Source organism: Aspergillus melleus (genome assembly GCF_016097325.1).
Source record: "Aspergillus melleus strain CBS 546.65 chromosome Unknown contig4, whole genome shotgun sequence".
NCBI lineage: Eukaryota > Fungi > Ascomycota > Eurotiomycetes > Eurotiales > Aspergillaceae > Aspergillus > Aspergillus melleus.
The window spans coordinates 753,665-776,890 of NW_025763373.1; the positions used below are offsets into that span (position 1 = coordinate 753,665).

General features: G+C 52.5%; 7 protein-coding genes across 7 annotated transcripts; 3 read left to right on the plus strand and 4 right to left on the minus strand.

Moving 5' to 3' along the window:
- Nucleotides 1-305: 305 nt before the first annotated feature.
- XDJ1 (putative DnaJ domain protein (Mas5)) lies at nucleotides 306-1,944 on the minus strand (the record flags this gene model as incomplete). The annotated part of the gene is made up of 5 exons (XM_046088935.1): nucleotides 306-861; nucleotides 924-1,101; nucleotides 1,170-1,629; nucleotides 1,697-1,755; nucleotides 1,875-1,944. The coding sequence occupies 5 exons, from the start codon at nucleotides 1,942-1,944 to the stop codon at nucleotides 306-308; spliced, it is 1,323 nt and encodes a 440-aa protein (XP_045944905.1).
- A 286-nt stretch (nucleotides 1,945-2,230) lies between these two features.
- MSE1 (glutamate--tRNA ligase MSE1) lies at nucleotides 2,231-4,442 on the plus strand (the record flags this gene model as incomplete). The annotated part of the gene is made up of 7 exons (XM_046088936.1): nucleotides 2,231-2,503; nucleotides 2,564-2,636; nucleotides 2,715-2,752; nucleotides 2,821-3,234; nucleotides 3,292-3,549; nucleotides 3,601-3,767; nucleotides 3,839-4,442. The coding sequence occupies 7 exons, from the start codon at nucleotides 2,231-2,233 to the stop codon at nucleotides 4,440-4,442; spliced, it is 1,827 nt and encodes a 608-aa protein (XP_045944906.1).
- An 805-nt stretch (nucleotides 4,443-5,247) lies between these two features.
- ASE1 (putative microtubule associated protein (Ase1)) lies at nucleotides 5,248-7,778 on the minus strand (the record flags this gene model as incomplete). Its single annotated transcript, XM_046088937.1, has 4 exons — nucleotides 5,248-7,193; nucleotides 7,258-7,472; nucleotides 7,536-7,588; nucleotides 7,662-7,778. 4 exons carry the CDS (start codon nucleotides 7,776-7,778, stop codon nucleotides 5,248-5,250), a joined length of 2,331 nt encoding a protein of 776 aa, XP_045944907.1.
- Nucleotides 7,779-8,467: 689 nt separating this feature from the next.
- Nucleotides 8,468-9,569, plus strand: RRI1 (Mov34/MPN/PAD-1 family protein; the record flags this gene model as incomplete). Its single annotated transcript, XM_046088938.1, has 2 exons — nucleotides 8,468-8,492; nucleotides 8,569-9,569. The coding sequence occupies 2 exons, from the start codon at nucleotides 8,468-8,470 to the stop codon at nucleotides 9,567-9,569; spliced, it is 1,026 nt and encodes a 341-aa protein (XP_045944908.1).
- Nucleotides 9,570-11,033: 1,464 nt separating this feature from the next.
- Nucleotides 11,034-15,198, minus strand: LDX57_007219 (putative cell division control protein Cdc25; the record flags this gene model as incomplete). The annotated part of the gene is made up of 4 exons (XM_046088939.1): nucleotides 11,034-11,061; nucleotides 11,362-11,629; nucleotides 11,717-11,933; nucleotides 11,992-15,198. The coding sequence occupies 4 exons, from the start codon at nucleotides 15,196-15,198 to the stop codon at nucleotides 11,034-11,036; spliced, it is 3,720 nt and encodes a 1,239-aa protein (XP_045944909.1).
- Nucleotides 15,199-19,647: 4,449 nt separating this feature from the next.
- LDX57_007220 (Zn(II)2Cys6 transcription factor) lies at nucleotides 19,648-21,421 on the plus strand (the record flags this gene model as incomplete). Its single annotated transcript, XM_046088940.1, has 2 exons — nucleotides 19,648-20,046; nucleotides 20,099-21,421. 2 exons carry the CDS (start codon nucleotides 19,648-19,650, stop codon nucleotides 21,419-21,421), a joined length of 1,722 nt encoding a protein of 573 aa, XP_045944910.1.
- A 271-nt stretch (nucleotides 21,422-21,692) lies between these two features.
- On the minus strand, nucleotides 21,693-22,689 carry UCHL3 (NmrA/HSCARG family protein; the record flags this gene model as incomplete). Its single annotated transcript, XM_046088941.1, has 2 exons — nucleotides 21,693-22,361; nucleotides 22,438-22,689. 2 exons carry the CDS (start codon nucleotides 22,687-22,689, stop codon nucleotides 21,693-21,695), a joined length of 921 nt encoding a protein of 306 aa, XP_045944911.1.
- Nucleotides 22,690-23,226: the final 537 nt, after the last annotated feature.

Here is a 23,226-nt window from a genome sequence, read left to right on the forward strand (position 1 = left end):
AGGGAAAGAATGGAGAAGAGCGGGAAACCCCACGCTAAACTATGGAGACATGGGGGTTCTTCTACAGGAAGTTGGGAACATCCCACTCTCCCACGTTGCCCAGTTCTCATCTCACTTCATGTCATATCATATAGCAGGTACTTGTCATCAGGCTCAAGAGGAGAGGGTCGACCCGTATTACTATTCACAGAAAAAAATGTCTCTCAATTATAACAATGACATAACGCCCCCCAATGCCAGAACCCTATGTAACCCAAAGCACGAGAGGTATAAAAGGTGAAACGATAAACCAATTCAATCCGTATCTACTGGGCCGCGCACTGCGCCGTCTCGCCCTCGTCCTCCTCGTCTTCCCAGGCACTGCCGCCCTGAGGGTCGTTGGCTCCGAAGTTATCTAGGTTGCCCTTGGGATCGTACTGGACCTCGTCCACCGTGTCCGCCGTGATGAGAGGATCCGGCTTGGGCAGCATCTCCTTGAGCTTCTCCAGCACGGCCGGGCTAGGCTGCCACTTCTCATCCGGGAACTTGATGTTGACCACCAGGTACAGGTCACCGCGGGCGTCGCTGCGCTTGATGGGCATACCCTCGCCGGCGATCTTCAGGACCTGACCGGGCGAGAGGACCTGACCGGGTTTCTGCGGGTGCTTGAGCTCGATTCCACGTCCGTCCAGGTGCTTGATGACCACGCGCGAGAAGCCGGCTAGCGCCTCGGCCAGAGTGACGTCGATTTCGGCCGTCAGGTCAGCACCGGCCCTGCGGAATGTAGCATGCTCTTCTTCCACGATGTGGAATACAATGTCTCCCGGTTCCTTGCCCGGAACTTGGTCCGCTTCACCCTCCAGAACGATTTTATCTCCCTCCCTAAATCATGTCGTTAGCGACTTGGACAGAGACCCGTAAACCAGCATTAACTCTCAACTCACCTCGCTCCGGGAGGAATGTAAATCTCCAGCATCTTCCTGGCCTCCGTCGTCTTCTGACCCTTGCACTTCTTGCACTTGTCCTTGGGGCTGAAGAATTGACCCTGTCCGTTACAGGTGGAGCAAGCCACCGTCTTGGGGGTGAGGAACTGGCCCATCTGGGTCAAGATCTGCTTGTAACCTAGAAGACAAAAGGTTCGTCAGTTCCGCCGCGACTCGAGTGTGAGCTTTTCTCTGGGGTGTTCGTACCTTCACCGTCACAAGTAGAACATTTCTTCGCCTTCGCCTTCTCCTTGCCACCTTTACCATTGCACAGCCCGCAGATCACGTTCTTCGTGCTGGCAAATTTGACCGTGCGGCCCTTGTAGAGATCCTCCAAGCGCACCTCGTACTTCTGCTCTTCGTTGGGGCTCCTCCGCGACTGGCCTCCGGGCATGCCGCCGGGCATGCCACCCATACCTCCCATACCTCCCATTCCCCCCATACCGCCCATACCGAACATCTGCGCCAGAAGGTCATCTAGATCCGGAGCAGCGCCCATTCCTGGCTCGCCGGAACCATTGAAGGCGCCCATGCCGTGCGTGTCGTAGAGGTGTCGCTTGTCATCATCGTAAAGGATATCGTAGGCTTCCTGGACGGACTTGAACCTGACTTCGGCTTCTTCGCGTTCTTCTTCGGGAACCTTGTCGGGGTGACTGGCAAGCGCGGCCTGGCGGTGATGTGTTTAGTTCCATCCTCACTGTGACTCAAGTAAGTCGCGTAGATGCGTGTCGTACCTTGCGATAAGCCTTTCGGATCTCTTCTCTGGAAGCGTCGCTGGTGATTTCTAGGACCTCTGTTGTTCGCGCAGGTTAGCTGTTGTCTCCAACTTCAGATGATCGCATAACCGCGGTGAAATAGACGCAAGAAATAATCTCGAACAGAGTCAAGAAAAATCACAGGAGGTGAGCATACCATAGAGGTTGACTTCGGCTTTCGACACTAGATCGGCGTGCACGTTAGCTTGTCCGGACTTTCGTTCCATATGAGAGGAGCCAACATACTGAGGGCTGTGAGATGTTCTCAGATGCAAGATTTAAAAACAAAAAGAGAATATGAAGGACGTCTATAGCACCAAGCAATATACCCCAAAGTAAGCTCGAGGATGTAAGGAAGAGAAGATGCGGGTTAAGGAAATGCCAAAAGTCGGGGAAAATTCAGTCCGCCTTTTTTATTTTTCTGGTCGGAGCTTCTCGCCGCAGATCCTCCGATTGCTTCTCTTTCCTTCCTCCTGCACCATCCTCGACAGTCGCTTCCAACCCCCCTTCACAATGAGACATCCGGGTCTTTTAGTCCGTCGGCCGTGGATCTGCACTCAATGCAGCAGCAGTGCCCGTTATTTCTCGGTCGCGACATCCAGGGCCGCAGCAGCTCAGCGCGGCTCCAAGAAGTCCAATCTCCCCGAGTCGCCCGCTAGGACTCGGTTTGCGCCCTCGCCCACCGGTTACCTGCATTTGGGCTCTCTGCGGACAGCCTTGTTCAATTACCTTCTGGCCAAGCGGACCGGAGGTCAATTTCTGTTGCGAATCGAGGACACGGATCAGGTTCGCGGACGATCAACTTCATGACGCAACGGACAAAGTGCTGACCGACACGCCCTGCAGAAACGGACGATTCCCGGCGCCGAACAGAGACTGTACGAAGACCTCGAGTGGGCTGGATTGCACTGGGATGAAGGTTAGCAATGCGCGATCGCAATTCCGACTCCAACCTCCACCGGCGGCGACTTACTAACGCGACGCTTCTGGTTGGCAGGCCCTACAATTGGAGGTCCTTACGGTCCCTATCGCCAGGTGAGACACTACACTTCTTGGATTCAAGCTTGTGTTCATCATTCTGACCTGAATTCCTTTACTTTCAGTCCGAGCGAACTTCCATCTACCGTACCCACACACACGATCTCATCAGCAACGGCCACGCCTACCGATGCTTCTGCTCCGCCGATCGACTGGACGCTTTCGCGAGACATCGCAGCGAAGCCGGACTGCCTCCAGGCTACGACAGGAAATGCGCCGACATCTCCGCCGAGGAATCCGAAGAACGCGCAGCCAACGGAGAGACGCATGTGGTCCGTCTGAGGGTGGAAGGATACCCGATGTTCGACGATTTGGTATACGGCAAGACAGGGCAAAATCGCTCGCCCAACAAGCTGGACCTGATCGAGAGGGTGTACGATGACCCCATTCTGCTCAAATCGGACGGCCACCCGACCTATCATCTGGCCAATGTGGTCGACGACCATTGCATGAAGATCACCCACGTCATTCGGGGAACCGTGAGTGTCGCCAGAGAGGCACGCCAATCGCAATCAACTGCTCACCATTGAGAATAGGAATGGATGCCCTCGACACCCCTGCACGTCGCGCTATACAACGCTTTCAAGTGGACGCCGCCTCGGTTCGGCCATGTGCCCCTTCTCGTGGACAAGTCCGGCCAGAAGCTCAGCAAGCGCAATGCCGATATCGATTTGACTTATTTTCAGGACAAGCAGGGCATTTTCGCCACGACGCTGGTGAACTTTGCCGCTCTCCTGGGATGGTCTCACACCAATAAGTCAGATGTCTTTAACTTGGAAGAGTTGGAACAAATCGTATGTCCCAATACTGTACTCGAGTATATCAGCAATACTAACGTCAACCAGTTCAACCTCAAAATCACCCGCGGCAACACCGTCGTTGCCTTTGAGAAACTGTGGTTCCTGCAAAAGGCCCACGCTCAGCGATTTGCCGCAACTGGCGGGCCTCAATTCGAAGAAATGGTGTCTAAGGTGACCAAAGTCGTCGAAGACACCTACCCAGCCGCCCAACTGTACGTACACACTACCTCCGAAAGAGAGGCACAGTTCACTCTCAGAACACCTTTAACAAACCCAATCGCAGCTCACCAATCCTCCAATCCCGCCCTCTCTCCGAATACATCACGCCTCTCCTCCAAGCCGACGCCAAATCCTACACCAACGCCACCGAATTCGTCGACCGCAACGCCACCTTCTTCACCACCACCCTCGACAGACCCGCATACACACCCACCACCAACTCCAACAGCCAAACCACAACCAACCCCATCCCCATCTCCGCCCTCCACACCGCCGCCGCAGCCCTCAGCCTGGTCCCCCCATCCCACTGGACCATCGAATCCCACCGCTTCAACATCACCTCCTACGACGGCGCCCTGCCCACCGATCCCGAGTCCCCTCCACCGTCCACCGAGATCCCAGAAGAAGAGCACCGCAAGGCGCGTATCGCAGCAGACAAGGCCTTCAAGAAGGAACTCTACCATTACCTCCGCTGGGCACTATCCGCGTCCGCCCCTGGCCCGGGCATCCCCGAGACGATGACGATCTTGGGCCGGGATGAAACGCTCCGAAGATTGCAGGAGGCGAGGGAGTTGACGGGGGGTTTGACCGGACCTAAGAAGAAGGTTAAGGGGAAGCCGATGCAGGAGGGGGATAGGTCGTGGATGGGGTCGTTGGGTTCACTGTGATCATCTTGATATCTATGTATATGTATGTATGTATGTATAGGATGGAATCTGTCCTATCCTATCTGTTCATTGGTTTGATCTCAATCTGTATATTAACTTATTCAACCTATCTAACCTACTCACTTCCTACTTAAGAAAGATTCAAAGGAAGGGGACAGAGTAAGTCTGCATTATACAACTTGTTTTATCATTCACATGTGCAACTAGTCTAGTGTACGCGGCAGTTTTGCTGACGAAGAACATACGTAGCCCTGATCTTTTGTCTTTACAGATTTATAGTCCTCATCTTCCTTACTATCAAACCAAGTACCACCCAACCAAAGAGCGAAACGAGCCAAACAAAGAGATAAATAAAGTAATAAAATCATCCATTCCTATCAACCGAAGGGTCAAAAATAAAAACAAAATCAAGAATCAAAACAGGTGCGCTGCCGCGGATATCAAAACAAAAGAGAAACACAAAATAAAAAGCATGCTATGCGACTTGGTACACACAAAAACAAAACCAACCGGGCCAATCCATCACAAAAGAGAAGAGTAGAAAGATCCAATGTCCACTCCGTTGCAGAAAAGAGAGCCACGGACAAATTATTAAACCGTATGAACAGAAAAGGAAAGCATAATACAAAGAAGTCAACCGGCCTCGTTCAAGGCATTTTCGCTCATATCGAGTGGGTCTCGTAATCACGTCCTCCCAGAAGCGCCTGAGGTTATACCAAGCATTCATAAAGGGAAATTAAAGAGAAAGAAAAAGAGAGGGAATCAACAAACGAGAGGGGTTTCTGTTTCACATGAATATGTGAGGTTAATAGGCCTCCATGTCATCGGTCCATTCGGCATCGCTGCCTCGCACGAAACGGCTGTTCATGTTGGCAGGCGGCACGTCCGGACTGACGCTCCGGATGCCTTTGGTCTTCTTCCCCGCCAGGGAGATAGTCGACTGTTCATCCGGCGCGACACGCTTGCCTTGAGCGGCACGAAGCTTCGCATAATATATATCACTAGCATCTGCTTCGGAACCGGACCCATCATCGAACGTCTCCCAATTCTCCGACCCTGAGTGGGCGGTGTTTATTGTGGAGCAGTCGGACACCTGCCGGGGCGCCGGGGGAGGGGGTGCGTGCTGCAGATACGGATTCGGTCGTGGGAAGTTTTGAATGGAATTGAGGGACACCGACGAGGCTGACGAATGCGACGACTGAGAGAATCCCGCAGATCGCTGGGAGAAGATCGAGGAACTCATGAAGGAGCGTTGGTTGCGATCATCGTAAACATCCTCCGGGCTGACGGGTCGGACAAAGGAGTTTGAGAGAGCGCTGGCGCATCGTGGGGGATCAAACAGATAGCTTGCTCTCTCCTCGCGACCTTCACCTCCCGTCAATGCGCGCATTCTGGGAGGCGGAGCGCGAGAGCTCTGCATCTTGCCATGTATCGTGCTGGTCGAGTAGGGACCGGGCGTACCGGCACGACGATCAGGGGAATTGTTCCCATGAGGCATGTTGCCCAAGGGCACGCGGGCAGGGATCTTCGATGGTGACTTGGCTCCAGCTCTAGAAGGAGCTCTGGAGGGACCAACGGTGTTATACTTCGCCGCTCCGGTAGGCGTCTTAGTTGCAGAGCGAGGGGGCGGCGGACCTCTCATCACACTGCCAGGGCGAGAGGGTGGCTGCGACCTCAAGCTACCTCCTCCGCCTCTCACGCTGCTTGGTGGCGCAGAGGGAGTCTTCGATCGGGGCGGTGGTTTCGCGATCACAGGAGTCAGCTCGTCGAGATATCGCTCGCCGTGAACGAGGAAGGGTCTGCCGAATTCATCCTCCCACATTTCTAGTTCTTTCCTAAGATCCGCCTCCACCTTGGGCAGCTCCTTGGCGATCCTCTTTCTCATCTTCTCTTCTCTCAAGAGCTTTCCAGGGTCACGTCGCTCTCCCTTGACACCACGTCCCATCAGACGAGACGCGTCCTGGCTAGACGCAGCCAAAGCATCACGCTCCGACAGAAGACTGCGGTGCCTCTCAATGAGTTGTAATGTGGGAGCTCGCTGTTCCTTCAGAGCCTGCAGCCGGGTGATTTCCGCTTCATGCGCCTCAAGCAGCGCGTCACTGCAGACATCGGAAAATGCCGGGGCAAAGTCCAGCATCTCCTCCTCCGAATAATAGAGGCTGTCCCAGAGTTCCTGCAGCCTGCATCTGGCGTCCTCAACGAAGAGATGGAGGTTCTGTCGCTTAAGCTCGTTCAGACGCCCCAGTTCTTCCTCGAATTCGTTGATTGTTCGCAGTCCGCAACCGCGGTTTGCCGACAGGAAGGCTTTTCGGTCGCCCTCCTCCACTCCAAACCGCTCCCACAGACTTTCGACCGCCAACCGGAGATCTTTCAGCTTGCGCTCACGGCCTCGCTTTTCTTCGAGAAGCTTCTCGCGCTTCGCTCTCATGCTAGCCAGGTCGGATTCATGAAGACCTAGCTGCTCGGGAGACTCGCGATAGTATTTCACAATATTGGAATCGGTCTGCACCTGCGGGGTTCCGAGTTCAGCCCACAACTTAATTATTTCTTCGCACGTTACTTGAACAAATTCAAGACGTCGGTGGTATTCTTCGTAAACTTGCGAGAATTCATTATCCAGGGCCGCGACAAAAGATGGAGAGAGATCAAAGCTGGGTGGGATTGTCGAGCCAGGCGCTGTAGGGGGGAGTTCGATAGTGACATAGTTGGGTTCGAGATGAGAAGAGTATGATACAAATGCCTCGATCAGTTCTGCTTGTTGTCAGCCATCAAATTTATCTGCGCCGGAGTAGGGGTTGGGCGGGAAGTAACATACTCTTAACCTGTTCAAAGCGCTCGTGGTGGAGTTTCTTCATAGCGTCATGCTTCTCGCGAAGGAAATTGAGACAGCGATTAAGGGGGTAAGTGATTTTTAGATCATTGCCGTCCAGTTTATATTGTCCATTAGCCTTTTCATCTACCAAGGACTCCTCCATCTGTCGAATCGCGGTGATCAACCGCTCCGCTTCTTCGGTCATTTCATTTTTCTCACTGCGTGGAGTATCAGCACCTGAACAATAGATCGCCATTGCGTTAAATCCGATATCTACTTACTCATCCACCATCTTAAGGTGACCATTCAACGTATCCGACAAAGCACTGAAAAGCTGCAAGTTGGTTAGCTCTCACCCAGAAACCGGAAATAAACAAAGCCATTGCCGGAAAAGAGAAAAAACAAACCTCTGCCTCACGAGTCTCACGCTCATGATTCGGGACTCCGATCTCATCAAATATGCCATGCAACTGGGCCACAATATTGTTGACCTGCGTGGTCAAATAACTAGTGTCGACCGCCATTGCGTATCCAATAGCCCACCAACAGGGAGACAAATCGCGCTTATTATGTATTCCCGAAAATTAGAAAAAGTATTTCTCAGACAATTTGCCCGTCATGCAATGATTGGCGACAGCGCGCCTCGAGATTGACAGCTGCGAGAAAAACCAAAACACGCAGATGATTGCAAGGCGAATCTGCAATCAACAGCATACAACCGAGCCGGGCGAAAATGTCATCTGCGAGCAAGACTGGGGGGGGCGGCTGGGAGAGACCCGCACAATATATGTGTCGAGCGGCCAATGCAGTAATATGCAAGGGCAAGAAAGGGAAAAGTGGAAAGGGAGACTCCGTGGAGAGAAAAGAAGAGGGAGAGAGGGCGAGAGAAGGAGAAAAAGAGGGGGAACAATAATATCGACTCTGGTGAGACGCAGCCGCAATGAATCTGGATTGCGGCTGCTGTTGATGGCGCCGCGTTACTCGGGCAACTGCTGACTCAGTCCTCCACCGCCCGGCTCTGCCCGCGTTTCATTTGCCTCACCGCCTTCTCCACGTTGGCTCCGCAGTTCCGATAGATTAGCAGTGACTGCATCAGCTTCCTTCTGTCTTATCTATTCCCTCGATCTCTATCAGACCAGCTTTTCGAAACTCTGCTATACCCGGTCTACCATCACACCACATCCCTGGTCAACAACCTCCAAAACCCATCATCATGGAGACTGCCCAGCGGTCATGGGGTTCGTTACAACCCCACCTCCAGTCACCTCACCTCCCATACCATAACTAACTCGCACTCCAATCCCCATCCCACAGAGCTCGAAAACACCATCAGCCTAATCGACCCCCAACGCGACGCCCTATACCAATACGATGAAGAAACCCACAAAGCGCTGAGCGCGGAACGGCCCTGGTCCAAAGACCCGCACTACTTCAAATCGATACGGATCTCCGCCGTCGCGTTGCTCAAGATGGTCATGCACGCGCGGTCCGGCGGAAGCCTCGAAGTCATGGGCCTCATGCAGGGGTACATCCTGCCCAACACGTTCGTGGTGACGGACGCCTTCCGCCTGCCGGTCGAGGGGACGGAGACGCGCGTCAACGCCCAAGACGAGGCGAACGAGTACATGGTGTCGTATCTCCAGGCGTGCAGGGATGCCGGGCGCATGGAGAACGCGGTGGGTTGGTATCACAGCCACCCTGGGTACGGGTGCTGGTTGTCGGGCATCGACGTGACGACGCAGGACATGCAGCAGCTGGGAGGGCCGTTCGTGGCGGTGGTGATTGACCCCGAGCGGACCATTTCGGCAGGGAAGGTCGATATCGGGGCGTTTCGGACGTTTCCGAAGGATTATACCCCGCCGAAGGAGCAGCAGGAGGATGAAGATGGGTACCAGACCGTGCCGTTGAATAAGGCGGAGGATTTTGGCGCCCATGCGTCTCATTACTATGCGTTGGAGGTGTCGCACTTTAAGAGCTCGCTGGATACCGAGATCCTGTCGCTTCTGTGGAATAAGTACTGGGTGGCGACGCTCAGTCAGAGTCCTCTGTTCACGACCCGCGACTACGGCAGCAAGCAGATGATGGATTTGAGCCAGAAGGTGCGGAAGGCGGCGCGGGGCATCGAGAGCGGTGCGTCGCGGGGTGGAGGGCCCAGCACGGCCAAGGATCAGCAGCTGGAGAAGGTGGTGCGGGATGGGCAGCGGATTGTCTCGGAGGAAGTGAAGGGACTCCTGGCGGCGGAGATCAAGATGAAGCTCTTCCAGGATATTGGCGAGAAGGGCCGCTCGGAGAGAGAATCTGCAGGGCAAACATGACTGGCATCTAGATGAGAATGAAAAATACATTGCGGACGACTGTTATGACTGATGGTTTCTTTTCTGTCCTTTTATCTTACATCTTACGGTGTTGTTGGCGCTTGGTGAATCTCAATACTAAAAACATTTTGCTTCTTATGTCTGGGAGACATTGAACTTCAACAAAACATACGAAATAGGAGATTTATAATGGAAACAAATGGAACAAGCCCTCTCAATAAAGGATGGATTTCCATGGATATGACTAAGACTAAAAGTTATATACCTCTTGTAATACAAGGAGTAGGTACAGCGAAGTGAATATCAGAAGGACAGAAGAGAAGATAGACAGAAGAATGCATTGCAGAAGGCAAAAAAGATACACAACCCAATGCTAGAAAAGAAGAATAAAAAAGGAACAAGTCTGTATCATGACATGTCATTATCCATTCATGAGCGAGATCAACAATCTCGAAAAAAGCCCTAACCTAATAAAAGGAAGGGACTGCAACACGAACGAGAATCTTTTATACAAGAACGACCAACCAAGCCATAAGGATATATCAGAGGCGTTGGTCGGTCATGTATGTAGGGTTGTATAGGGCGTTAGATAAACACAGGTAGGGGAGTAGTAGATCCAAGGAAATTGAAAGACCGTCGAGGTTAGGGATGAGAACAAAGGAGAAGGGTCGATGACGAGAGTAAGTCGGATGTTGAAGTTGGTCAGGAAAGGAGAAATATGAAGTAAATGAGTGTGGTCGGAGAGACGGGGTTTCAAAGGATCGACGTGGTGGGAAAGGATGAGGATGAGGGAGTTCATCACATGCAATGGCGCTAATGTCGGGGCTTATCGAAGGCTCAGCCGCCTGACCTTTTTGCTGTCGCCCTTTTTTCTTTTCTTTTTCTTTTTTCATGGATTTTCTTGTTTTTCTTCTTCCCGTCTGTGGGTCGGAGCGCATATGGCCTGACCATTCATCGGGATCAACGCCAGACGAAGGAGAGCCTGGATCTTGGAATTAAAGTGGTCCTCGGGACGCTCAATCCTCGCAGGGAAGAAGAATACCCTAGTACTCCGTGCAGGAAAACGAGAAATTCACCAAACAGGTGATTCCCCCGAAGATCCACCAACCAGTCTGAGCTGCCATATTATGGTGTCTTTGGTCGATCTCGGGCGCAAAGAGCACGCCACGTTTGTCAGATTTAGAACTGCCCGGACAGCTGGTGGACAGGCCATTGCCAAAAATTGGGAGGAAGAAAAAAAAAAAAGAAAAAAAAAAAGAAAAAAACAAAGCAAGCGACCGCTCAGACAGTGCGTCTTGACCGTCGCCCCTTCAAACACCGGTGATAGGCTGCTGCCAGGCTGGAAAGTCAACTCCTTCGGTTTGCCGGGAGAGCGAAATGGCGGTAAGTTCGGCGCGCGCGTAGTGACTGCACCACACGCAGGGATCATGCCGGACCAGATGCTGAGACACTCGTTCGGGCCATTTACAGGAAGCCTGATTCGGAGAGCAGTCTACGTGACAAAAGGTAGATCTCGTTAGTCCCCGGTCAATCAAAAAAGAAAGAACAAGAAAGAAAAGCAAGAAAAACAGAAGAAGAAACTCCTCTTGTAGATCACTCAATGTTTCTGAACAAATTGGGGTATCGCCAAGTAAGGGGCAGGGAAATGGGGGCCGCCGAAAGGGTTTGGGGGACAACAGTGGAACGCTAGAAAAGAGGTGGTGGAAATAAGGAGGGTCAAGGGAATCATCGAGATGACAGAACAAAGCCTGCAAAAGACAAGCCGTTCGTTTCTCTACTACCGGCAGCATACCTCGCAATCTTTTCGTCCTCCCGCTCTCTAGGCTCCACCTCCAAGCTGCGATCGTACATGTCATGTACGTCGCCTGCAGCTTGTAAGTTACTAAGAATGTAGTCCTGTAATTCGTGAACCGGCGTGAGCAGATACGGGACGTTCTGGTATTGCTGAATGTCTCGAATCACTTCGGCGGTTTTGGCGCGTTTGTTGAAATTGATCAGCTCCGATGGCGTGAGGGATGGGATTCCGTCCTCGATGAAGGTCAAGTCCGTCAAGTAGACGCCTACAGGGACGAACGATTTAGCAACGAGTCACTGTCAAAGGGGGGGGGGGGGGGGATTGGGAATCAACGCTGTTGATAGCTTCATACCAAAGAAGGGAATGCAAGGCGGGTTCGCAAGATGCAGAGTCTCACGGTACTCGCCGAAGTTCTTGGTACTCGCCATGAGTCGGCGCATCTGCTCCAGGACTGTCGATGTCCGGCCACTGACTTGTGCCCATGTTCGGCCAAGTCGGTGAATAGGCGCCGTTCCCAGCGCAGAGATGATGGATGTCAGCGTAGAGTAGTTGTTGAGAGCGCGGCATTTCTATGATTTTAGTCAGCAACTGTTCGATCTGCGATTATAGACGAAGGGTATTCCTTACATCTGCCACGTTGACGAAGTGTTTGATAACAACGACACGTTTCTTGACATCGGATTGGTTCAGGATCATTTCCGCAACCCAGTTTGTCAGCTGGTTCGAATGAAGGATCAGAGCCTTGACGTTGCTCGCAGGCTCCGGCTCGTCAGGTCCGACCTTCTTCTGCCACGTCTTGTTCAGGCATTCAGTTGGTCGGATCTTAGAGTACAGGCGCGATTCGATGATTGTCAGCTGTCGAGCAAACTCGGTGGCATCGATATCCAAGAACTTCAGTTTCTTCATGTTCTTGGGGACAATGGGGGTTGGCGCAGCAACCGCTTGGGTTGGGACAAGTCGCTTGGCGGTGGTATCTTGACCTCGCAAGCGCTGCTCAATGACTGTCAGAAGCTGCGGGGATCCGGGAGTTTTCGTGGTGGCGATTGAGTCTCTGGTGAAGGCGTGAACCCGCTCGAGAAGCTGCATGTGCGCATCGTCATTGGGTTCCATCCAGAAATTCTCGAACCAACTCTTCAGGATGTTGACAACACGGAATCGAATAGGCTTCTGCTTCCGGTCAATCCACATCTGCATTTCATCCGGAGTCAAGCCGAAGGGAGGTTGGATATTGAATCGCTGGGTGAGCATTTCAAACAATTCGGAGGCGCTAGTGAAGGAACGGTAGGTGAGGAGGAAAGTGTTGTTGAAAGAAGCATCGAGCTTGTCGTGACGTGTTAGGTGCTCGACCAGGCCAGACAGAGTGCCACACTTCAAGGTGGGAATGTCGTTCTTGGTGTCGTAGAAGACCTCCCCTTCGTGGGTCATCTTCAGGAACCAGGGCGTTTCTTCGGGCTCACGAACAGGTTCCCGGATCGGGGGCTCGCGAGTGATTGCAGCGGGCGGTGCCTGTCCAAAGAACCGTTGGGCTTTGTCCATGTTACGTCGCACCTTGTCCGAAGCCTTCTCGGCGGGATAAGAAGAGGGAATGCCAATGGATTCATTGGCAATCTTAGTCTGCGACTCCCCGCGGCTGTGCGTGCCGTTGAAGTTCTCTTGTTCCCCGCCCAGGCGGCTGTCGCTCCGGAGAACCGAAGTGGGCTCAGGGACCTGCTCGAGAAGAAGTGAGAGCGAGAATCCAATTTGGGAAACGTAGTTCTCGAGTTGTCGGGCCACGCCGCGCACCGCATTCAACCGGTCGTCGAGCGAATCGCCCCGCAACTCCGCCCATTCGTCGCCCAGCGGCGCTGAAACCGCTTGGCAGCTCAGCACGAAGTCAGCGATCGCATCGTAGACTCTCTGCTTCTGGAGACTGAAATCCACCAACTGGGGATTCTGATAGCTGGTGCCCAGGGGTGCCAGATTGATGGATTCGACGGCCGACACCCACGGGCGGAACTGTTCCACTACTTTAATCGCCGCGGCCGAGACGGCTTCGCCGATCACACCATGCTCGGTCACCGTGACAATCTTCTTTTGGTTCAGGGTCAAGCGCTCCTCGAGACGCCGAATGCTGCCGACGAAGGACCTCCGCAGGATATCGATGTGGTCTAACAGAGCGGCATCAAGAGGGACGGAGGGCTCCATTCGAGAATCGCCCGGATCCTGGTCCAAGAACGACGTGGGGCCAGACTCGTTAAGGCTCACGCCATTGTTCTGCCAGCAGCCGCCGGAGAAACTGCCGACGACGAAACCGGGGACGATCCGCCGGATCGACTCACCGCGTTGCTGTCTCGCAATGTCGACGTACCCGTAAACTCCATGCATGACACCATCGGCTTCTTGCAGGCACTTGTTCACGGAATCCGGGCCGGGCCAATCAGCCGCGGCGATATGCGAGGACAACACCAATTTAGAAAACTTAGACATCATATCCCTGAAGTGGGGATACAGGGCCTTGTTGGTGGAGATGATCGACGGGTTTCCCGAATGGTTGTCGGTCGTATCGGAGCCCGCAGCCAGCAGCATGCGCAAATGATCGGAGATGTCCTCGGCGCGCCTCACATATTCTGAGCGGTCGCCGTTCATGAGTGCCTGGCGATAGAGGTCCACGGCGTTTCGCATGTTGTCGATGAGCGTAGGCCAGGTCAAAGGAGCCAGGGCGCCGTCGTCGACAAAATGCGACGGAGCTTCCGACGAGACCGACGGTCGATGGAAGTTATCGGCGAGCGAGGCCGTGCTGCTGGCCGCGGTGGCAGCCGCACCGTACGACTGGTGGAGGTTGCGATGCGAGCTTTTTCCTTCGCTGATCGATTTGGTAGCCGAGGGAGGGTGCAACGAGTCCATAGAGGTTGCGGGAGATACTCCGTCGATGAATGATTGCCGTCTCCGAGACATGGAGTCGTGGGAGGCCAACATCAAAGACTCGCCCTCCGCTTCCGATGCCGAACCGTCATAGTCGTCTTCATCCCGCTCGAAGCCACGGGCCATCAATTCCGGCGGAGGTCGAGTTTGGTCGGGCACGTAGAAATTGTTGCGTTCGTAGGGGCCGGTCTCGTTTGTCGCGGGATTCTCGAACGGGAGCTCCATGGTGCTGTATCCGGTGAGCGTGTTGAAATAGAACAAGCGGCCGTCGGGCGTCGCCTGCGGAATCCAGAACGCGGCCTCCTCCTGCTCCTTCACGGGACCGGTGCCTTCGATGGGCAGGACAGGTTGAGAATCGCGCGGGTTGCCGGCGGAGTCCACATCGTCGTCGTCGTCATGCTCCTCCTCGTATTCTTCTCCGACGCCCGACTCGGCGCTGATGTCCCCATCCTCGCGACCGTGCACTTCTTGTTCCTCCTCCAGCTCACTAGGGTCCGTAATCACGACGCAGTAGTTGCTGGGGAACCAGCCCCGAACGTTGTTGTTAATCACACCGTCCCACCAACCGGTTTCGAGCTGGTTGAGCACCTGAATAATGTCGCCTCGGCGAAAACTCAGACTCGTATGGTCGTCGGCATCGTAATCGTACATGGCTCGCACGAACAGGGCGGGGGCCGGTTCGGGGCTGGGGGTGTAACGACCCCCGGCGGATAAATTCATGGCGGATAGTTGTCGCTGCGGCGACTGATCGGCGGCGAGGTCTCTTTTCCGGAAGGAGATGCTGCTGCCACGACTGCGACTCCGAGGGGCAGTCGTGGGGGTGGAAGCCTGCTCCTCGGTGCACTCGAAGGCGGTCGCGAAAGTCTGGGATTTGGTCTCCAACGCAGATCTAGTGTCGACAGCCAATGGCTCTGCCACACGGGTCTCGAACATCGGAGGGGTATCACAAGAACTGGTAGGTTAAGAGAGAGAAATGGGGGGGGGAAGTTATATATAGGAATGGATAGATCAGTCCCCCACGCAAGATCAAGGAAAGAAGGGAGGGAGGAGATGACTAGGGTATAAAAGAAGATAATCTCCAAGATATTTCAGGATCCAAATTCAAATTAGAAAAGGGAAAAAAAAAAGTAAAAAGTCGGCACGCTACGTCCCCCCCGCGGCTAATGGCTGGACGAGCTCAACGAGAGGCGTTGGTCATGACTAGACGGGCAAACAGCCGTGGAAGGAGAGAGAGAGAGAGACGGACGGCGAGAGGGCGGTGGGTTGCAGATTCACCTGCGGGCAAGAATGGGTGGTGGGTGCGCGCTGCACGGGTTGCTTTGGTTTGGGTGGCAGGACCAGACAGCTGGTGGCAATGACCCCTGGCGGTGGAGACCGTCAACGCCGCTCGGTGAATTTCAACTTCACTCGGGGGGGAGAGAGAGAAGGGAGGGAGTCAGGAGGGAGTCAGGAGGGAGTCAGTCAGTGTAGACAACAGAGAGAGAGCAAGGAAGAGGGATAAGCAGAGAACCGGTGAGAAGAGAGAAAGAAAGAAGAGGGAGCCGATTGAGAGCAGAACCGGGAGATTTTAGGGGAGGTGGAATTGTTCGGTGGGCATTACGAGGTGTGACCATACGGTATCCACGGGAGTCTTGGCAGCCTTTCTTAGTACTCTTCAGAGGGACAGCTGAGGAGAGCTGACATCCTCTTCTTTGGGGGTTGAGGGCGATTTTTGCTTTCCTTTTCTTTTCTTAATTTGCTGTCTTCAAATCTTGATTATTCTTTTTTTCGTTTAGTTATTTGGTTGCCACTACTTGGTTATCAGTGAGGTGACACATAATAATAGTGTACTTATACCTGCGTCCGGAATACATCCTCAATACCCAAATACGGAAGACCCACGAAGTCCCGCCGTCCCAAAGATACAAAAAGTCCCGTGCGTTCGAGCCTAAATGGGGCTCTTTCTTTGGGGTTTGGATGGTCTCTTCCATAGCTTGCTAACTTGCTATGTCTCTGGGCACAGTGGGCAGAGGACCGTCTCGGGTCCGGCTGTGGGTTCAGTTCTCAGGTTTCAGTATGTCAATATCCATGTAACTACACATGTACATCACTCATACTGAACACCGAAGTAGTCTGTTGATTGACTAGATGTATGCACCAGCAGTGACTAGCAATTTTTGTACCGTAGTAACTGAATGAGCAGTCAGTCTCTATTGCAATCCCCTACGGAGTATTTATTCTCGCCTCGACTCTGGGTAGCACCACTTCGCGAGCAGTCTATCCTACAGTCAGTACGCAACTCCGTATCCGTTCCGGCGGATAAGTCTCCCGCTGCAACGCCGTTTCATTACATTTCATCCTCAGATGGGTCCTATCCCATATCCCAGATTCCCCCATTCTCGCCGTGGAGAACGGGACGATGACTCGCGTCAACCGGTAAACCAAATTGGGAGACAATCGAATGGACAATGGTCTAGAAGTCTGGACTCTCTCGAACGACCGTTGGTACTATGGACACCATGACATACGTCCAATATCTACAGCACCTAAGGCATCTGCACAATGCAGCAAACTACCTAAAGAAGCAATCCCGGAGCAGAACAGGTCCAATCAGTCGGTATATAAACTATCGCGGAACCCATCAGACACTTCCGTCCGGACGTCAGTCTGCAAATGTTGCATGCAGGAAGGATCCCCCGTTGCTCTGGCCCGTCTGAGCGCGCACCTACGATGATTGACCGCGACACGCACCCGCCCACCCGGAGGATTAATCACAAAGGGCGATTGAACGACGTCGGCGTCGCACCGAATCTCGAGGGCGGCGGGTCGCATGAAGGCACCCGAGGCGTCATAAGGCTGTGCCTCTTGGAGGGGATCGGACCCTACCGGTTGGAAATCGTCTGCTCTCCCCTGTCGCCGGCTTCTATCTGGAGAACAAGTACAACACTCGATGGGAATGGAAGGGGTACAGTCCCGGCAATTTACATGGGAAATTAGAGCATATAAATGGAAATAAGTCCGTATTATTTCATACACAGTAAATTCATATTTCCATTGCTTGTTCCTCGGTACGGAGTAGATCAGGGGTTACGAGACTGGACTTTTAATTACTGACCTTGTTTGTGCTGCTCTAAATTCGCTAGATCGTCGACTAGTCCTGCCGAATTTTCTTTTTCTTTTCTTTTTTTTTTTCATTCCCTCTTGAATGATTTTTAGTTCTTTTTCTTTCAGTTTCAATCTTTGGTCGTACAATCAAGTCGTGTACGGTGTAGTCAAACATCCCGGCGAGATGCCCCCAAAGGGCCCAAACAAACAACTCGACCAAGTTTCCCTCCTTCATTTCCCGTCAGTTGATACATTCTCTCTTCCCTACTTAAGCCTGTCACGTCACATCCCGACGCAAGTCACACCACCGTGCAGATGAGCTATCGGCACGCCGTAGAGAGCTTCACCGTACCTGTCACCTGTCAGGTGCGCGGACATGCTCGATCTCCTCCGGGATTCGCAGACGCCAAATCGAGTCAGGACTGGCGCAAAAGTACAGTACAGTACATACTAGGAGTTGCTCTCTAGGCATCCGCGGGGCGAGTTTCTTTGTCCGCCACCTGAACCTTGGATGCGCCCTGCGGTGGCTGACAGCCCGCCCAGTGACAAGTCCGGAGTAGGGAGTACATGTTTACACCTTCACAACTTATCTGCCTACTCGGTACTCCGTACATACAGTACAAACAAATAAACTGACCCTGACAGTGACACTGACTGACACCTCCCTTTCCCCCGGGTATTTCTAATCCGTCATGAAACGGCCGTTTCCACCTGAGACCTCCATGCCAGCGAGGCGGACTCGGGGATGACAGTGGGTCACGGGCCATGCGATGCCCTGAATCCGCTTCACCATCCGAACGGAGGCAACGGACGAATGTCGGGTTTAAGTCTTCCATATTATTAACTAACTGACATTACTATAATTATACAGACGACAGAAAGCAAAGTCTCCAAACCTCGGCAGTCGCGGACAGAAAAAGACGCCGGTCTTTCTAAATAAAGTTCGGGTGCTGCTAGACTGTCAAAGCCGGCCGTTAGAGGCTTCCGCTTAGTAGTAGAAAGGGCTTCGACAAGAAATCTAGCCCCAAATATTGATTATTACGGTGGAGTGCGTTACATGTAGAGTGTTGACGGATATTATACGATGCCGGTTCTCCCAGTTTCGCACTGACGTCAACCTGAACGGTGTTTCCTGGGGTTTCTGGCATCCCCTGGAACCAACCTGCTTGTTTTCTTGTCTGGTTTGTCCCTGGAACATGGCGTAGGTGTCGTGCCGTGTGTGGAGTACAGGACTTGTTACTGAGTAGGTGACCTCCCGGATCTCGATCATTCTAAAATGATGCCTCCACTACGACTTGGCCTGCTTTTCTGCTCACTCTAAGATTGAAGCTGAAGGGCTCATGTAAATGGACTGTTTGTATTGACCGCCCCTCTGGTTCTCTTGTAGTAAGTATCTTCGAGTGTCAGTGGCCAGAGATGCAAAATAAGATCTGTCTACGACCTCTCTTGAATAGTTATATAGTATACTATTCAATCTCTACAGAGTCATCCGTACCTACACAGGGTGAATCACAAATGATGAAGGCGCCATGTTACAACGGCTGAGCTATACGATCATACATTGACACATCTAGCTAACTGAACTCTGACTCGTGCTCATTCCTGGTTGCAGTGGTATCAATCGAGACAAAATGTGTGAATCTTCAAGATCTGTCTCCTGGCTGTCTTCAACTCTGTCTCTGCAGAAGGAACGCTTGCATAACATTCGAGCTCGGTCTCTTTCTCCCGAAAAGACGACCAATATATATTCATAATGCTCTCTTCGCTCTTTGGACAACATAGCACAAGGGTTGGACAGGGAAGATACACCGGAATCCTTCTTTACAGCGAATCAGTTAGCTCCATCACATAATAGGTCAGGCTAGATTAGCTCTCTGGGAATGAGCAATCGGGAATATGACGATGAAAGATCCATTAGGCTTTATCAGTTTTCCGTTCCTTTTTAGGTATTGGATCACCTCTGGCTGTCAAGAGATAAATGTATGTAGTTCAAGAATGTTTCTAAGGCGCAAGCAGAAGTATGCGTAGATTAATGAACCAATTACAAACTTCACAACATTAGATCAAAGCCCAATAGCGATCGACGTTGATACATTGCGCTCGCATATCATTCCAATAAGAAAAAGAAATGATAGAAGAAATAGTTATTGAGTTAAAGTCTTATGGGTGATGCTGGTCAAAATCTGACTAATCGTGTCTCGAGGCGAAGAAAAAGACTTTGACGTCAACATACTTTGAACCTGTACAAGGATTCCAATTTAAATATCACCAACCAATCAAACGTCCCAGAAAACCAGGATGCCACCCCAATCTGAAGGATCCGACCTACCCAAACGCAGCTGTATCCGATGCAATCGCCGAAAAGTGCGCTGCGATCGAAAACACCCCTGCGCTCAATGCCTCCAAGCCAATGCCGAGTGCATCCATCCAGGGAACAAACGCGCACCACGGAAGCTGAACCGGCCGCCAATTGCGGCGCTACGTACTCGGCTACAGCAGCTCGAAGAGGAAGTGGAGAGGCTACAGGCCGGCGGGAAGCGACCTGCGTTGCGATCACGATCGGCCGATGAAGTCGATCGGCGACAACCACCACCGCCGCATGTCGAGGCTAAACGGCTGCGTGGGATGTTGGTGGTTCAGGATGAGACGAGAAGTCGCTATGTAGGAGATGAAGCGTCTGTTGTTTTAAGAGATACGGTAGGTAAGTTATCTTGTCGTGTAGGATGATGGATCGTTGAAACAAGTCTAGATTCCTGGACTACAAGAGCTGTATGGCCATTCTTGGGACAGGGAGCATCCTGGGCCGGAATCGGAGTTGGGCGTCGACGCTGGGCGCGTTGATTCGCTTCAACCCCAGCAGATGAAGACGCTGTGGCAGGTGTACAAATCGAACGTTGCCCCTATGATCACGGTTTTGCACTCCCCCTCGATCGAGTCCGTCATTGGTGAAGCTTGTGCTACGCCCGATGTTGAGCTGGACCCAGAATCAGCCGCGCTGGTTCAAACGGTCTTCTTCGCAGCAGTGGTGAGTATGGATCCAGCGCATTGCTGGTCAGTCGTCGGTGAAGAGCGTGATGTCTGCCTGCGCGAGTTCCGACTTGCCGTAGTGCGATCTTTGGAAAAGGCCGACCTAGTCAGTTCCGACGACGTCCGGGTTCTGCAGGCTGCCGTTCTATATCTACTATGTCTGCGCTGCGTATGCGATTCCAAGCAGATATGGGTGGAAGCAACAATAGTAGTACGCGTGGCGCAACGACAGGGAATCCATCGCGACGGTCAGAAACTCGGACTGAGTCCGTTTGATATCGAAACGCGGCGTCGGCTTTGGTCCTACATCTGCATTCTGGATATCCTGTGCTCCGAAGACCAGGGGACTGACACCCAGATTCAACCGGAGATGTTCGACACGAGACCTCCACTGAATATTGACAGCGATGACCTTTCGTCTGATATGACCGAATTGCCCTCTCCTCGAGCTGGGTTTACTGATATTACATTATGCATCATACAGTGCGAGATCATGGCCCATCTGTCTTGGACCAGCCTATCTTTTGGTTCGGACGGCCATCAGTCATCCTTGGCAGATGAACAAAATCCCCTGTCCAACTTAGCAGCCAGTCTTGAGGAACGGTATCTACAAAAGTTTGACCTAAAGATCCCGATCCAGTGGGTAACCGCCGTGATCTTTCGTCTCACCCTATCCAAAGCATCGCTGGTCCATCGTCTTTCTAAGACAGCGGCAGATAAAGAGTCCACCGCCACAGATGACGCAATCTTCAACCTAGCCGTGGAGATCTTGAAGTTTGCCAGTCTGCTGCAGAACAATGAAATGTCGGCACCGTGGGCATGGCTCTGCAAAAGCTACAAACAAGAACATGCTGTGGCTTTGATCCTCTCTCAGCTCTGTTCTCGACCTATCTCGCCGGAAACAGATCATGCGTGGGATTTGGTGAAAGGGGTCTATGACGAATGGCAGGAGACTCAGCAAACTAACTCCCAGATGGAGGAGCCTGTGTCGCGGCTAATGGAGCGGGCAAAATTTTCAAGGAGACAAAGGGGAGCTGTCGAGTGACGCGGTCTACGAAGTCGACAGAATCATATTCGAAGCCAGCTTCGTGTCCAGGAAGCTGATGGTTGAAAGGCTTCACAAACCAGGTTCCCGCATCAGTATGGGCTGGAGAATACAATTTCGAAGGTTGCTCCATATCCGGCTTTTCTTGATGTTCATACAAGGAAGGGTCTTCTATATTATACTGGAGAACGGGCTCACAGCAAAAATCATTATTACATACACATCAAACAGAATCCTGACCCATAACGCCGAAACTAAACACATATTCAGATCAAGAACTCTGAGAAGTCTCAAACTGGCTCTCCTCCACCAACCACTTCCCAAAGTCCTTCAAACCAGGATTCATCCTCCTCATCTCCGCAAGATCCGCCCCATACCCTTCATCATGGAACCATTTAAACATATACCCCAACTCTTTCACAGCGGCCATCATCGCCCACACAGGCAGCCGAAACGTCGTGGGCACCCTCCTACCGGTCAAGCGCTCAAACGCGGCCGCCATCTGCTCAAACGTCAACTCATCGCCAGCCAACGACAGCGCCTTGCCCTCGAACTCATCCGGCCGCACGAACGCCTCGCCAGCAAAGAACCCGATATCGCTCGTCGCGACCAGCTGCAACGCCTTCCCCTTCAGCTCCATCTGCCACGCCGTCGTGAACACCTTGCCGAAGTAGTCCGGGGTGAAGTTCTCGAAGAAGGCGACGGGGCGGAGGATGGTCCAGGCCATGTTGACGTTGGCTTCTTTCGACCGCTTGAGCAGATGCTGCTCGATCTCGTGCTTGTAGATGAAATGCGGGACTCGGGTGGGATTGTCGAAGGATCGCTTTTCGCCTCCGCGGTCGACGGAGCTGTAGACGAAGAACTTGACGCCTTGCTTGATGGACTCGTCGATTAATGCGATGCCTTGGCGGCGCTCGTCGTCGTTTTTGGGATTGGCGGTCTATCCGGATTAGTCTGTCTTCTTCTATGCTCGTGGTGATATCAACAGAAAGAGCGAAATGGAAGATATGTCTCACCTGAACACTAAACACACCCCAGACCGGAGTCGATGTTTGCGCCTTCACGGCCTTGAAAATCCCCGCCGGGTCATCAAGGTTCCCTTCGATGAGCGTGATATTAGGAGATTTCTGCGCGAGCTGCAGCGCAGACGAGGACTTTGCGTTCCGCGTCACCGCGAGGATATTGAAGGGTGCATTTCGACGAAGGAGGTCTCGCACCACCGAGCCGCCCTGTTTGCCTGTGGCTCCGGTGACGAGGATGGAATCCATCACTGTGTTGTTCGTGCGCGGGAAAATAGGTATCGATTTGAGTTAGGCAGGACGATGAGACAGTAATGATTAAATTATCAATTTGTCTTTCACTTTGCGATGAGACTTTGACACCCTCAGGGAATGGGGCCCCGTCTTTCTTATACCCATCGTCAAGCTTAGATAACGGTGATCATACCCAGGGTTATAGATGATTCTGCATAGATCGAACGTTGGTTGAAATTGTCGCGTTCCATGGAACGAGCGAAATTTGTCATCGGGAGGCGATTCGGGATTGTTTTCAACCCCGAAGGCCCGAACAGCTTAACATTCTCAGTCATACTCGGGCTTGAGAGGCCAGTAGCTTAGATAAGGTTTTAGATGATATTTTCTCTTGGGCCATTGATTATATAGAGTTAGATGGAATTGCAGTTCACGATGCTGCTGGAATAATCGATGGAAAGGTCTACTGATGGGGGGTGATTTAGGGCTAGTCGGAAGGGCACGCATCCTGCTACTATACTATATAACTATACATCTTAAATGACTCGACGGTCA